Raw genomic sequence first — 17,142 nt, 5'->3', positions numbered from 1 at the left:
AAATTAAATCCACACGCACCTTGAAAAAATAATTATAAACTGAAAAAATTTTTATTATAGAGGTCATATATAATAGGTTATCTCCCATTTTTATTCTCTTGGACCAATTAATGACACTTAATTTTGATGGGATAAAGATGAAAAGCCTATTCTAGTTTTCTTTGGAATTAATCTTTGCTTTAACTGAGTCGTTCTTATGATGTAAAAACAAACTTCTTTCAAAAGTGGTGTCATTGAAATATAAAAAATACAAATTTAAAAAAGTAAAAATATAATAAATAGAAATGTAAAAAATAGAAACGTAAAAAAAATAAAAATGTAAAAAATCCAAATGTAAAAAATAAAAATATAAAAAAATCCAAATATAAAAAATAGAAATGTAAAAAATTAAAATGTAAAAAAATACAAATGTAAAAAATAAAAATGTAAAAAATTCAAATGTAAAAAAAATGTAAAAAATAAAAATATAAAAAATCCAAATGAAAAAAAAACTAAAAATGTAAAAAAAAAAACTAAAAATGTAAAAAAACTAAAAATGTAAAAAAAACTAAAAATGTAAAAAAAAACTAAAAATGTAAAAAATATAAAAAAATAAAAATGTAAAAAAATAAAAATGTAAAAAAAAATAAAAATGTAAAAAAAAATAAAAATGTAAAAAAACCTAAAAATGTAAAAAAAAACTAAAAATGTAAAAAAAAATAAATGTAAAAAACTAAATGTAAAAAAATAAAAATGTAAAACAATAAAAATGTAAAAAAATAAAAAGGTATAAAAATAAAAAGGTATAAAAATAAAAAGGTATAAAAATAAAAAGGTATAAAAATAAAAATGTAAAAAAAATGTAAAAAAACTAAAAATGTAAAAAACTAAAAATGTAAAAAAAACCTAAAAATGTAAAAAACTTAAAATGTAAAAAAAATAAAAATGTAAAAAAAATAAAAATGTAAAAAAATAAAAAGGTATAAAAATAAAAATGTAAAAAAATATTAAAAAACTAAAAATGTAAAAACACTAAAAATGTAAAAAAAATAAAAATGTAAAAAATAAAAATGTAAAAAAACTAAAAATGTAAAAAAAATAAAAATGTAAAAAAAACTAAAAATGTAAAAAAATAAAAATGTATAAAAATAAAAATGTAAAAAAATAAAAATGTAAAAAAATTTTTTTTTTAAATAAAAAAAATGTAAAAAAAAAATAGAAAAGGAATTTTTTTTAAAAGTTAAGTTTTTACCCCAGTTGTTCCGCAGGTGAATAAATGATGTTCAGGGTTCAAGTCACAACAATTTATTTCCCTAAAAAAATAAATCAAATAATTAGCAAGCAAAACAATTTCAAAAACAAAAGTAAAGTTTAATTTCAAATATAAAAGGAAATAAAAAAATGAACTGGCAAAGTTTGAAGACTGGTTTCTTGTGTGGAAAGCAACCATTTATTAAATCGCTTGACAACTGTTTGTCCGAAACATTAGCATGTCCAGTGTCACGGCCATGTAAATTAGTTTATATAAATAAAAATATATCTTATTCTTTTTTTATTAAGCACTCTTAATAACTTTGTTCAGCAGAAACAACCTTCAATCAGAGCGTTGGTGATGTAAAGATAGGAGCTTGGTTTTAGATGCATTAAAGGTAACTAGCTACGTCTTCCCTCACTGTACCACACGCTCGAGATCAAAGGAGAGAAGAATCAGAGAAAACTTTGTCATTTACAGCCTTTGATGTGTTGCCGTAAATAGTCATTTCATCAGCATAGATGTCAACGAATGATTTAAATATGTGCTTTGGGAGGTCATTGATGTAGATCAGGAAGAGAGTTGGGTCCAGGATGGACCCCTGAGGGACTCCAGCATTTATATTGCAGGCCTTTGATTTTTGTCCATCAACCACTACTCTTATGAGGCTATCAGAGAGAAATGATTTAATGATTGAGAAAACATTTCCAGTTATACCGTAGCTGGAAATCTTTGACCTGGTGTATATATGTAGTTTGATGTGCATTAATTTGCATATCAATGAAGCTTCACTCCAAAAGTCGAGATTGCAAGGAGTCGAGTTCTGAGAACCAAACTAAACAGGTCGGAATTTACAATGTTGTTCAAATGCTGCCTTTTTGTTTTTAATTATAATAAATATGCTTTGATTTATCAAATCAACAAAAGTGAGAATTTTTTATACATTTTGTTTTTAATCCACATGTGATGATTTCTGTTATGTAATGTTAAGGCCACCTAAGGAGTCAGTGATCACAAAGAGTAATCTGGAAATATTATGGACTAGCGAGGGGTACCCGGCGTTGCCCAGGTGTTTGGAGGTGTGTGTGGAAACTCCGGGGGTGGGGGTTAAAAAAAATGTTTTGGTAGGTAAGTATGAGGATGGAACCCGAACCCTTGAGGCAAAGTTGTAAATTAAAGTGTGAAAAAAAACAAAACGTGCGACGTTAATCATTGCCACGGAAACATGTTTGAATTTATTTAATTACTTGGATTTGGCAGGTGCCTGTTTTAATGAGTTAATGAGGTCAAGTTTGACTGCGGGATAGTATTTCATTTACTGTCGAACACTTTTCCTTTTTATTTTCCCAAGACTAACCCATATGCGGTGAGCGACAAATGTTGAATATTTATCTTCCCAAAATCGAGAAAATTAAATAGACAGGCGAGCTTCGTTGTTAACTTTGAGATATTAATTTTTTCGCTTTTATATTTATAGATGGTTTCCTCCTCCCCATATTTTAGCTCTCTTCACATTTACCACTCAATTACATTTTGGTATTCTAGTCATGCGATACCTTCCTCTCCCCAATTCTTTCTAAAACTGAATTTTTTGAGAAAAAAAACTCCCAGAATGCAATTTTTTTTATTTCATTAATTTTTGTCTATCTTTACATTTTTAACAATATGTGCTTTTTTTTTCATGTTTTTTTTTAATGTTTTTTAATGATTTTTTAAAAATGTTTTTAATGTTTTTTAAAATGTTTTTTAATGTTTTTTTTTAATGATTTTTTTTTTAATTTTTAAAAATATTTTATAGCAAAAATTGAGTTTTCCTAAAATAAAAAAAAGAAACCGGAGAGTTTGACTTGCAACAAGGAAGGTAATAATTTCAAAAAAACTAAAAATCTTAGGTCAATTTAGCAAAACACGATGCTTGTTAATTGTCTTCAAAAACTATTTTCATTAATAATTAATTTATTACCATATAGTTTTTCGTAATTTTTGAATATCTTCATTATTGTGACATGACAATTAAGAAGATACCATTGGTTTTACTTGAAATTCAATATTTCGATTTTGCTATTATATAACGAAAAAGCGCCGTTTTGCTAAATTGGCTTAAGAGTTTGGAAATTTATTACCTCCCTTGTTACAAGTTGAACTCTTCAATTTCTGTTATTTTTAGTAAAACAAAATGATCAGTAATTGTCTTCAAAAACTATTTTCATTAATAATTAATTTTCTACCCTATCGTTTTTCGTAATTTTTGGATATGTTCATTATTGCGACATGACAATTGAGTAGATACCATTGTAACATGGCTGTTACTTTTTTACTGTGTCGTTACAGTTCAAATCTCTTGGACCCACACGCTGTCCGGCACCGCCGCAAAGGAACAAACAAATAAAAGAGAAAAATAAAAATCCGATTCAGCAATTTTTAAAGTGCAAAAGTCTTTTCACAAAAAAAAAAGTACTTTTTAAAAAGTCTGTTTCCCTGCCACTTCACGTGGCCCCAGCCAGCATTTTCTCACCCCCGACTCACACGCCCAGCATGCAACATGCTTCTCTTCTCGACCACATGGAGTATTTTTCTCTTTTTCTTGTGATGCATGTTTGCGCACACTTGCTAATTTGCATACGTGCTTAAGCGGCTGCTGCTAATATTTTTGCTAACCAGCTATTCTTTGGCTGCTGCTGATTTTCTTGCATGCACCCATACACGCTCTATTACACCATTGGTTTTACTTGAAATTCAATTTCGAATTTTGTTCCCATAACGAAGAAGCACCAACGCAAATTAAGAGAAAGACATCACGTGCTACCCTCGTCATGAATCTTTAAGATTTTTAGTCTTCATGACAAAATTAACATTTTCAGGTGCTTCTTCGCTATTAAAGCAAAAATCAAGTCAAAAAATGAATTTTCAATATCTACTTAATCGCAATTAAATTCTAGCAGGGGAGAGGGGGGACCCGGTCGTAAAATATCTATACTCCCATAAATTTCTTATTTTTTAGGGAACTGGATAGTGACAATTGGTATGAAGGGTTGCCCCTACATTGACCAAAACTGATTGCACAAAAGCAATGGTCTTATATGTGGGGTTGCCCCAGCATATTACTTTGATTGCAGTATCTGCCGGAACAGATACTACACTTTGATAACAGAAAAAAGATCTTGGCCCAAAGACCAAGAAGAAAAAAAGGCGAACCTTTTTTCTGTTTATTTAAAAAGAAAATACACCTTTGTTATATATAGATCGTGAAATTGCATCCATCTAAAAAAGATCTAATTAATTTGATCATCGCTTCATACGCTAATGGTAATTTGTTTATCACTTCCCAAATGCTCAACCTAACATAGGGAGCATTATAGTCATCCACGTACAGTACTGTTTCGCTGTTTCACAGCTCATCAGTGCGGCTAGGCATATATATATATAGATATATATATATATATATTTGGGTTTTATTTTTGTGCATTGATGTTCATATTAAAAACCCTTTTTCTATTTAGTTATTTATTTGCTTCCCTACTGAGCAAATTAGGCACAAGGCCATTTTTTAATGTGGAGAGTGAAGGGAGGGGGACCAGTTCCCCTGAGAGGGAACTGGATAGTGACAACTGATATGAAGGGTTTCCCCTACATTGACAAAAACGATTGCTCAAGAGCAATGGTCTTATATGTGGGAACAGATACTACACTTTGAGAAAAAAGATCTTGGCCCAAAGACCAAGAAGAAAAAACGGCGAACCTTTTTTCTGTTTATTTAAAAAGAAAATACACCTTTGTTATATATAGGTCGTGGAATTGCATCCATCTAAAAAAGATCTAATTAATTTGCATATTTCTTTAAACATTCATTTTAATTAATTCCCTATTAGTGTTTCGGTTGAATCATCTTTAATTAACTATTACATGTAATTATATTCATGCAGATATTCTACATGATTTATACTTGTGTAATATTTGCATAAAAAGTTTATAGTAAACATATATATTTTTGTTTAAAAAGTTTTACCTAGAAAACTTCCCCTTTGAGTTTTTGGTCTACAGACATAAAACTTTATATATAAGGTATTTGAACTTATGTAAAACTTTATATTTGGATTATAGCCTGGGAAAATCGGTACAAAAGTGTGAAAATTAAAAAAATTAAATTTGCCAGGTGAAGATCGAACGACAGCATTACGAATATGCATGCATAACGTAATAGCTATTGGTTCACGTTTTTAATTTTTAACCTTGCAACAAACATGTCTTCATAGCTCAGTCATTAATGGCAGAGAGAAAAGTAAATCGTAACCGAAACGTTTTGGTTTCAATTCTCGATAGTGGCACATGATTCATTTTTTTTTTTTTTTAAACTTTTTAAATCATTACTACATATCTATAAAAGGCAAAAGTGGCGCGCGTGTTTTTGTATGTCCAAGAAAGGCATTTTGGGAGGGGAGGGGGCTCTTGAGAGGGTTATTATTTTTTAGAACTTTTTATATACTCCCTAGATTATAATATCTTCGATTTACAAAAGGTCATCTCTATCTTTTATTTGAGCGACTTTTATAAAATTCCCTGTTCTGTCCTTTCGTGTTTGTTGGTCTTTTTCGTATAAATAAAGCGAAGCAAATCGAAGCAAAGTAGGCCGCCTGGCTTTCCTGCCAGGAACGTCTTGAAAGCAATTAGCTTTGATCAATGTTGAGAAAACCCTTCATATCAGACAATTGCTATTCATTTCAGAGCTCCCCCTTTTTGGGGGAACTGGTTTTCCCCAACATGGGGAAACAAATATGGCAAGAAGCTTGACTGGCCTCAAGCCGATGTCCATTTCTGCGCCTGCGTGAACTCATTTCTGGAAGTCAACTTTTTAGTCGTTAATTTTGAACGCTTTTCACTTGATCTTGCCTCATAGTGTCGCGGTAAGATCCTAGCTTTTCTTTCACTTTCTTTTCTGCCTTTGCGTCGCGGGTTCGAGCCTACCTGCCTACTAGCACTTATTTTTTTTCCAAACACCCAGGCAACGCTAGGTACCTCTGCTAGAGAAAACTACACTATTGCTATTCATTTCAGAGCTCCCCCTTTTTGGGGGAACTGGTTTTCCCCAACATGGGGAAACAAATATGGCAAGAAGCTTGACTGGCCTCAAGCCGATGTCCATTTCTGCGCCTGCGTGAACTCATTTCTGGAAGTCAACTTTTTAGTCGTTAATTTTGAACGCTTTTCACTTGATCTTGCCTCATAGTGTCGCTTTCTTTTCTGCCTTTGCGTCACGGGTTCGAGCCTACCTGCCTACTAGCACTTATTTTTTTTTCCAAACACCCAGGCAACGCTGGGTACCTCTGCTAGTATAATAATACATACGAAATCTGCATTAATCAAAATATCATATTTTAGTGTATTTTATGACCGGGCAATGCCAGGCTGTCTGCTAGTATATAATATTTTAATAAATTAAAAAAAAAAAACAGAAAACCAGGATTTAACTTTTTTCTTATTTTCATTTTTTTAATGTCTTGACTAAACTGTACAAGTACCAAAAAGAAAAAGCATTAATTTTTGATTGTCTTCCCTTTCCGCTAGTATAACTCTTCTGAAGAAAAACATGCAGCATCATTTAACCCTTATCCTCGAGTGCCCTTTGGGCCTTGATAAGTGGTATCTCCTATGTGAAAAAAAAAATCATGCCAGTCATTATAGGAGCAACCGGGCTAATGAGAAAGAATTTCAAGGACCAAGTAAAGGATAGATACCCTGTAGCAGAAGACGAGGACGTCGACGACCGGCGCACATTTCAAGTGATTCGACCTTGATATTGGCACATGGCGTTGGTTGTTTGTAAACACGTCAAATAGCAGACATGGTCGAATATTCGCGAGCAAGATTGCTTTGTCGATGGGCGTTAATAAATATGTAAAATGTTGCAATTTAGGAAGAAAAAAAAAAAAAGGAAAATTTAGAAATCATCCACTTACATAGCATTTGTTTGAAAAGGCGTCATGAATCGTCCAAGTTCAAGATTTAGTCGATAAATTTGCGAACTGAAAAGAAAAAAGCATTAATAATGAAATCAGTGGAAGGTGTCACGATTAACACCAGTCGATAGATTCGAACCCGGTGACAGAAGCCATCTCTGGCTTCATTAGCAAAGACCGTATCTATTCGGCTACCGTTAACCGCGTGAAATAACGTTGAAATTTAAACATTTTATTTTTTAAATGTTTTTTACATCAGTCAGAGTGATCTAATCATTATATGATGATCCGTGCATAAGAGCTTAATTGACCGACTTAATTCAACTGAAAGTGCTCACCGATAAGAAACGAGTTTCTTAAAGGGGCTGCCATAATTATTTACTATAATAATTATTAAATATATATATATATAATCTGAGGTTATTGTTTTGCAGAGATTAAGTAATTAGAGTGCTCGATACCAAAATCGAGCAGGGTATACTCTTTAGTTGTTTTTACATAAGCAGTAAAATATTACTACACAGTCATGAGCATGTTTCGATCAGCTTCAGGTGATACAGCTTATACAAAAGTTTGCAATGAAAATATCAGATCTTCATCGTCATAGGAAGTCAAATATCAGGAGGTTTCATCAAATGTTATGAAAAATTTATATATATATATATATATATATATATATATATATATATATAAATTAAATAAACATGAATATACATAAACGATCACACATATATGTATATATATATATGTATATATGTGCATGTATGTGTGTACACATAGGTATATTTATATATAAAAGAAAAAAAAGGAAGGAAAAGATCTACCTTAAACCACTAACCTAGTTCTAAAACAGATCCTTCGTTTGATAAAATACATGCCCATTGGCTGATAAGAAGGGGCGCGGTGGATACTAGAAAGCTGATTGGCTAACTAGAAATCCTCAACATATATAAAAACAAGAAGCAACCACAGAATTCGCGCATAAGCCTGACGAATCCTATAGTGGATGAAACGCAGAATATTCAGTGTAGCTTAATCGCCATATATATTTTATAAATTACTAACTAGCTCTACCTACGTATTGAGCACTTTTGAAGTAAATACTTAAAGTTTACGCATAAATCTATACTTTCGTATATTAAATTTATGTGAGTAAATGAAGTAGTTATATATATATATATATATATATATATAGTAGAAATGGTAATTAATAAAAACCTGAAGAAAGTGCTCAATACTGTTGTAGAGCAAATATGTGTTTTATTTTTTATTACCGTATTTTTCTGTTAAGTTACATTATTGTTTCGGCTAAAGCGGAAAAAGAGGAAAGGAACAAGATAAACTGAACCATAGCCCCCCTCCCCCCGCTTCCCAACCTAAGCAAACACCCAACAGGTCAAGACATACTTATCAAGAAATCATCTCACCAATGAGGCGCCAACAACCTAAACCTTAGAACTCAAAATTTAAAGTAACCCCCCTCCTCCTAACCTTACATATCTCCCTCCCCCTCCATGTATTCCTATGCCCTCAGCCACACCAGAGATGAACTTCCCAGATTCCCCACAACCACCTAATGTCCTTAAACCCCAAAAACTAAAACATTACCGACATACCAAGCACCCCCCTCCACCTCTCCCCCTTGTTCCCTTCCTCTTTTTCCACTTTTCTCTCGCATCCCTCCCCTGACACCATTCACCTTTTCATTCCACCATAAACGAACATTTCTGTAAAAGTCTGAGGAAGCTACATGACGGCCAAAAAACGGTCGTGTAGCCGAAACAATAATGTAACTTAACAGAAAAATACGGTAATAAAAAAATAAAACGTATATATATATATATATATATATATTTTTAAATAAGGGAGTAGTCACCAACAATGTGTATTTTTTAACATTATTTTATTATTCCGTGTCTTGGTTTTTCATTGAGAATTACGTTTGGATCATTGTAATAATGTTTTTAAGTCATTGAAATCGTTTTTACGCGCGTTTCAGACGTTCTGTGAAGCGTCCTCGTCAGAAATTATTTTCAAATGTGTTGGAGATGTAAAAATGGCAATTTTCATAGTTAATTTGAAGTTTTTCCAAGGAGTGGAGGCTTGTAAGTGTTTATTATTCATTGGCATGTTCAATTTTTATTACTCTTTTATTATTATTTAGGCTGCTGACCTGGCTGTAGTCACTCTCTCTTTCTGCTAATGTTTTTTTCTTTTCCTTTAGGGTGGGGTAGGGTGTGTGTGTGTGTGTGTGTGTGTTTGCTTTTATTGGTTTGAGAATGTGTATCCTGTTTTATAGTATTATGAGGTTTAGAAACATTAAAAAATCCCCTATACATATTTTAAATACACCCCTCTTTCTAAACAAACATAATATAAGGAATACCCGAAAAGACTAAAACGATAAATCACAATACTAAAATCCAAGAATCCAAAAAATAAATATCAAAATAGAATGAAAGCACCCCTACCCTTATTTCAGAAGAGCTGGTCCCCCCCTCCTCACACATACACATTAGTAACGACCTCGGATCACAGTCACCTTCCTAAGGAAGAAAATAACCTCATGATTGTGATTCCCGTTAACTGCTCACATCCAAAATATACTCACGCTCTGTCACTGGAAGGCCTGTGTTTAATCTATGTCACCAGTAACCTTTGTTGATCCCTTTGCACTTTTTGGCACAAACAAGTTGTGTTCAACTCAATACTGTGTTGACCGCGTTATTTATGTCTTGGACGCTATAACAATCGTCTTTTTACTTCACTTTCCATAGTTTTATTCTGCAAATTAATCATTTCCTCCCATTGGTTGAGATGTTGGCTCTGGGCAGGGAAGGATCGATAGTATCTCAAATTTTGTACTAAAATGGGTGACCATTTGGGAATACCAGGTGCTGTATGTGCTCTCCGTTTATCTTGCCATTGTTTCCAGTCAATTTTGGTGAGGTGTGGTTGGAGATTGTGCAACCCTTGCCTCACAAACGCTCAGACACCCTTGCAGTCAGTATCCATAGTTTGTCAAGACTGAATGAAGCTATTAAAAAAAAGAAAGAAGACTATTTCCACACCTGTCCTGTCAACTGGGGGTGGCTGAATATTTGGAAACTGAAGTATCTTCCTGTTTTAAGAGTTCAAAAATACCTTAGCCGTCCCTTTTTTACTAATCTTCTTATACTGCCAAGCCAATAATTACAAGAAACCTTCTCAAACACCCATAGCTATGGCTAAAGATACATTACCTGAAAATACTTCATTCAAACTCCTCAGCTTAATGTTCACAGGGAACATGAGTTGGAACAGATACATTAAGAGCATTGCAAAGGCTGTTGCGAAGAAGGTGGGCTCTCTCTACCGTGCTAGAAAGCTACTTACGCCTGAAAGTATCCTGTACCTCTACAAGGCTACCATTCGCCCATGTATGAAGTATTGTTGTCACATTTGGGGTAGTGCATCTCCTACTAGTCTCTCACTCCTGGACAGGGTTCAAAAGAGAGTCGCCAACCTGATAGGTCCTGAACTGTTATCTAAGCTTCAGCCTCTGTCCCATCGACGAAATGTTGCATCCCTCTGCCTGTTTTACAAGTATTTTAATGGTGGATGCTCTGATGAACTACAAGCCCTTGTATCCCCTCGATTTAAATATCCTCGACAAACCCGACAAGCAGCAAAGTTCTACCCCTACACAGTAGAGATCCCTAGATGTAAGAAAGCTTTTTTACTCCAATAGTTTCTTCCCTGGAACTGTTAGACTTTGGAATTCCCTTCTGGTTTCCTGCTTCCCCCAACTGTACTGACATGCAGAAGTTCAAGTGTAATGTGAATAGATATCTCGCTGCCCAACTCCCTACATAGTATCCTTGCAACCTACATCAAAGTGGCACTGTGCCTTGTTTGGGGTGAAAATAGAATTAAAAAAAAAAAAAATTTGAATTTTTAAATTTTACAACTATAATTATGAAGAACCAGGTTACCTACAAATTCCTATTAATCGCTTAAAAGTGTTTTTTTGGCTCTTGTGAATCACTATGACGGAATCACTTTTTTTGTTTTTTCAGTTGGAACATGAGGAGAGTGCATACTGAAAATGTAAAAAAAAAAAAAAAAAAAATACTTTTTTTTTCTGATTGTGATCTTGGATTTGGGCAGTGGCAGGCCCCTGCCAGGAGGATCATTTTATTAATAGGCAAGTCAAGAAATGAAAACTCACCTGGCACCAACGATATACATATCACAGGATGGCGTATGGTAAGACATGTCACGACCAAATTTGGGGATCCGTGTTCTGTAATAAATGCCGGCCTGGTTGTGAAACTCGATATGACGATCCACTTGGAGGAAAACAACCTGAATAAAAAAAATTATTTAAATTTCAGCCGCGAAATAGCACATTTTCACTTTTATAATTGGTATCGATAATCGCATTATTACATTACACATTTATTTTGACAAATCCAGGATTCAATGACATCCACCATTAATTGTAAAAAAAAAAAACGGAACTCTGATTTTTTTCCAGATAAAAAAGGTACCACTTTGTCAATTTAGACTCCTTAGATGTTCAAACCGTTTAGAAAGAGACGATTTTATGTGCCCCACCCCTTCGATCATATTCTGCGGTCGTTAAGGTTAAGGTAGAAAAAAATGAATATTTTGTTCTAAATTTTACATATCATACGTCAGAGTTCGTCCTCTAAGACAGCACCAGACTCATTCTTATACGAATCGGAATTTGAAAGTTTTAGCGAGTCATACAAACAAACAAACAAACACACATACATACACACAGACGTTTGCCTCCTTTATATAATAGCTAAATAGAAAGGAATAAAAAAATTTTTTTATAAGTTAGAAAGGATCAATGTCAAATGCAGACTGGCCATACTGGGGTTAGGGTTCAATTTTATACGTGGGGAAATTTAATAACGTTACAATTCCTTACCTTAGAATAATCGTCTGAAAGGATTTTGGTTTTAACGACATCCAAGTCGAGTCCCCGTTCGAATTTTAGTGACAAATTATTTAAATCGTAGCATCGCGTTCTTGGTTTGTATGCGCCTGGGGAAAAAAAGAAAAAAACACACGATTATTTTATTTATTCATTAGCAGAACCTGTAGAACTCCCACAGAATGGGAAATATCTCGTAATCAACAAACGTTTCGATAAAGCTGATGTTTCTCGGAATAGCGCTAAAAATTAGTCTTTTGGGACAGCAAATGAGTTTATTAACATTTCTATGAAAATATTGTCCATTGTATTTAAATGTAGAACAGATGATATAATTTTTTTCCCCCCAAAAAAAGAAGGCACTGCTTATCAAGGCCCAGAAGCAACTCGAGGATAAGGGTTAAAGAGTGTACAGTAGTCAATGGGACAATATCGTGGTAATCGTTAGCAGTGGAAATTTGGTAAATTTTATTACTTAAGGGGAATGGCTCATCCAGAACTTGTTCATGTTGGACTTGAAGACGACCATATTGTAGTAAGTTTGAAAGCAGGAACATGGAAGAGAGTTCTACAGGTGTGCAGTTTTAAGAAAAAAGCTTTGTTCATGTTATTGATAGTGGTTTCAGCGAGACAAGTGCTTTTCGTGAAAGTTTGTCGTGGAGGAACCATAGATTGGAGCTCAGACGAGCACTTGCCATGAAAATAACGATAAAGCAGAGACAGGCTCACAATGTCTCTTCATAGTGGCAAAGAAGTTGCAGGGAAGAGAAAAGGGCATCCCCCACTAGGTTACGAAGTCTATTTTGAACTGTCAAGGCAGGATAAGTTATTCTAGTAGCTCCTGCCCAAATGTATCCTAAGACGTACTTGATTCTTTTACAGGTAGAGAATTGCATCAGTAGTGGGATATCCACTGGAGCAGTAGAATGAGCCCACCATTTTTCCAGCAAACTTGGCAACGGATTTGATATACGTGCTCCATCTCAGACCCAGAAGCTTGTCAAAATATGGAGCCTCCCCAAGATGAGAGCCATATATTTCAATTGATACCAGATGGAGATCAGAGCATTGATGATGTAAAGATGGAAGCTTGGGATTTAGATGCATTAAAATTAACCAGTCACCTCTCTCCCCATTGCACCACATGATCAAGATCAGAAGAGAGAGAATCAGGGAGAACTTGGTCGTTTACAGCCTTTGAAGTGTTACCATAGATGGAAGTGTTGTCAGCATAAATGTCTACAAATGATCTTAAAATGTGATTTGGGAGATCATTGATGCAGACCAGGAAGAGAGTTAGGCCCAGGATTGACCCCTGAGGGACTCCAGCATTATGAGCTTCTGATTTCTGCCCATCAACCACTGCTCTTATGAGCCTATCAGAGAGAAATGATTTAATAATTGAGAAGACATTTCCAGCTATACCGTAGCTGGAAATCTTGTGAAGTAGGCCTTTATGTCAAAGGCCTTTGATATGTCAAGAGCAATTGCCCTAGAAAGGAAGCTTCTGTCGAGAGATTTACTAATCCTATGAGATATAACCGTAAGCATATCTGCTGTAGATCTAGCAGAACAGAAACCATATTGCATGTCAATAAGAAGGTTATTTTTGCTGAGGTGGTTGACTACTTCTCTATTTAACACAGATTCAAGCAACTTACTCATGACGCACAGGAGACATATAGGTCTGTACTGAGAGGGAGATGACCGATCATCTAAATTTTTAACTTTTTAAAATTATTTTCCTGTTAGTGAGGAAGACTAATTACCCTATGTTTTTGAGTTCAATCCCACCTCTTTCTATCTTTTTTTTTTTTTTATTTCGTCCTCGTGCCAATATCCTCCACCCTAACAAAAGTTAATTAATAATTCATTGAATTCACTTTTTTTCGTTTTTATTTTCATAACGCATCCAAAAATCAAGTTTCTATCTTTTCACCACCAACACTCTGATCCCCTTTGACCCCTGTTGATATAAATGACTCTCACCTCATAGAAGCATCTGGACAAGCTTCTGAACTTACGCTCATACGTAACCTGATATTATCTCAAACGTAAAAAAAAAAACATATGCTGGGGGTGATCTGATGGTTTTCATTACTGGAAGATTACGTTGCGGAATATGATGCTTTCCTGGCCCCCTGGTTACAGTATTTTCCCCACCTTACAGTTTTATTTGATTATATACATGTGTATTATATATATGTACTGTATTTTGTTACTCATTTTTAATGCCATATTCCGGGTATATACTTATATATAATATAAAGAAGTGAACCATCGCGTAAATTCAATCAACTAAAAAATGGAAAACGGGGTGAGGAAAAGAAAAAAATATATATAATGGGGCAAGTTATATATACAATTCAATAAAATAAATAAGTCGATTAAAAACGATCGTTAAAATACACCCAAAGCGCTTTTCGTTCAGACTAACATTTTCAAGGGTCATAAGTTTGAAAATTATTATTTTTTTTTTTTTTAGAATATTTGGTAGTGGTATGGAATAAGAGCGGAGAGGAGGTTAAGAGAAAAAAAAAAAAATATGGCAAATAATTCTAATTGAAGCCAGAGGTTTCTCTGCTTGCACAAAGTAGGGGGGTTAGCAATGATGGCAAGTGCTTCGAGGACAGACAAAACATATATATATATATATATATATATATATATATATATATATATATATATATATATATATAAGTGAATAAGGTGAAAATCTATAGCAAACATATATATGAGTATTTTAACCATAGTTCCTGATTTCAAAAGGCGAAAAATTAAAAGATACATCTGCCTTACTTTTAATGCTAGGTTTATTTATGGTGTCTTTTAAATTCAATAAAAACCCTTCAAAATTTGCTGACGAGGAGACCTTGCTTATTAAAAAACTATATGCAATAATTATTGTCCGTAACTTGATGTCTACCACAATAAAAATCACTGTTTTCCGAAACGATCGTACAGATAATTGATTTTGTTGTTGTTCCTTCTTATGAAACGGATTTTTAATTTAATTATAATTTGATTTTTAAATTTTAAATTATCAATCACATTACTTAATATATATATATATATATATATATACATAGAGAGAGAGAGAGAGAGAATAGATGATAAAAAGTTATATTCCAAAATTCATGATGTTGACCATCTTATAATTTATTCCTTTAATTCAGTTGACATATACAATTCTTGACAGTATCTGGAATATAACTTTTTGTCATTTATTCTCTATATTGCTCTGTAATTACATTGAGCTACTTAAATAAGGATTGATCCATATTATAAGAAAATATATTTCTACAGAAATATATATATATATATATATATATATATTTCTGTAGAAATATATTTTCTTATAATATATATATATATATATATATATATATATATATTTCTGTAGAAATATATTTTCTTATAATATATATATATATATTATAAGAAAATATATTTCTGTAGAATATATATATATATATATATATTTCTGTAGAAATATATTTTCTTATAATATGGATCAATCCTTATTTAAGTAGCTCAATGTAATTACAGAGCAATATAGAGAATAAATGACAAAAAGTTATATTCCAGATACTGTCAAGAATTGTATATGTCAACTGAATTAAAGGAATAAATTATAAGATGGTCAACATCATGAATTTTGGAATATAACTTTTTATCATTTATTCTCTCTCTCTCTCTCTCTCTCTATATATATATATATATTTTTTTTTCTGTAGAAATGCTGGAAGGGTCATATTCAGATAGATCTTTACCTTAATGGCTATACCCGTGCTCCTCCCCCCGATGCTAACTCTGCCCGCTCACTCATGTTTTTTTTTTATCATTCACACTGAGGAAGATGGAAGGATCGGTCAAAAATTATGTGCTTTTGAAGGAAACATTCTTGTTTTTTTAAAAAGACTTTTTGTATTCCTACACGTCAACACACAGGAAATAAATACAGAAAAGATATAAACATTTATATATTTTTTGTATTGATTTTTTTATTCATATATATATATATATATATATATATATATATATATATATATATATATATTGCTCTGTAATTACATTAAGCTTCTTAAATAAGGATTGATACATATAAGAAAATATATTTCTACAGAAATATATATATATAAATATATATATACTAGCAAAAGTACCCGTCGTTGACTGGGTTCAAAAACAGCCTACAGAAAATGGACTCTGATTTATGAAAGTATGATAGGTTATGAAAAGGAAGGGTTGTAAAGACATAGCTTCGAATTTGGGGGTATCAAAATCAAAGCAAAATATAATGAAAGTAAAAATAAAATAGATAAACCCCATAATTTATTATACCATACCTGTTCACACTGAAACACTTATCACAATATTCTGTGGATCTATATATTAAAAAACCTTATTAAACTTTGTGACATATTTCCATTCTAATATGGAGGTCAGGCGCGAACGAACACCCCATAATTTTATTATACCATATTTCTTCAAACTGAAACATAATTATCAAAGTATATTTACACAGATAGATATGAAAAGTCTTTATTAAAGTTTGTGCCTATTTCCATTCTATGGAGTCCAGGCACGAACGCAGACCCCACAATTTTATTATACCATCCCTATTTAAGTTAAAACATACTTATCAAAATATTATTATGTACATCTATATCAACGTTTTTTTTTAATTTTTTATTTCCATACTTTGTGGACCAGGCGCATACGCAGACCCCACAATTTTAATGAATCATCATTTCATTATGCCAGATCAAACATACCCATTCCTGTGTCTCGATACATCTTCTATCATTATATGTGATCAGTTTTCTATAATAGTCAACCATATAGGAGTCTATTTGTGATCAGACACACACACAGACGTTCAGCTTTATATTATAGAAGATATATATATATATATATATATATTAGTGATGGGATGATTTGAATATGTTTCCAAATTCAATACAATTACTGTAGTAAATTCCGGATTCCGATTCTTTATAAGTCTC

General features: G+C 32.7%; 1 protein-coding gene across 1 annotated transcript in view; it reads right to left on the bottom strand.

Annotated features, from left to right (window-relative positions):
* The window catches only part of LOC145263615 (nucleolar protein 10-like), a 77,842-nt gene that overhangs the window by 40,779 nt on the left and 19,921 nt on the right, over positions 1-17,142 (bottom strand). The window contains exons 4-7 of the mRNA XM_080120457.1: positions 12,128-12,243; positions 11,396-11,532; positions 7,186-7,251; positions 1,232-1,292 (exon numbers count right to left, since the gene is read on the bottom strand). Coding sequence (XP_079976583.1) covers positions 1,232-1,292; positions 7,186-7,251; positions 11,396-11,532; positions 12,128-12,243 — 380 coding nt within the window. The remainder of the gene's footprint in view (positions 1-1,231; positions 1,293-7,185; positions 7,252-11,395; positions 11,533-12,127; positions 12,244-17,142) is intronic.

Source organism: Euprymna scolopes, chromosome 39 (genome assembly GCF_053919585.1).
Source record: "Euprymna scolopes isolate OS-2025 chromosome 39, ASM5391958v1, whole genome shotgun sequence".
Lineage (NCBI taxonomy): Eukaryota > Metazoa > Mollusca > Cephalopoda > Sepiida > Sepiolidae > Euprymna > Euprymna scolopes.
The sequence above is the reverse complement of the archived record's forward strand: the minus strand, read 5'-3'. Positions and strand labels throughout refer to the sequence as shown.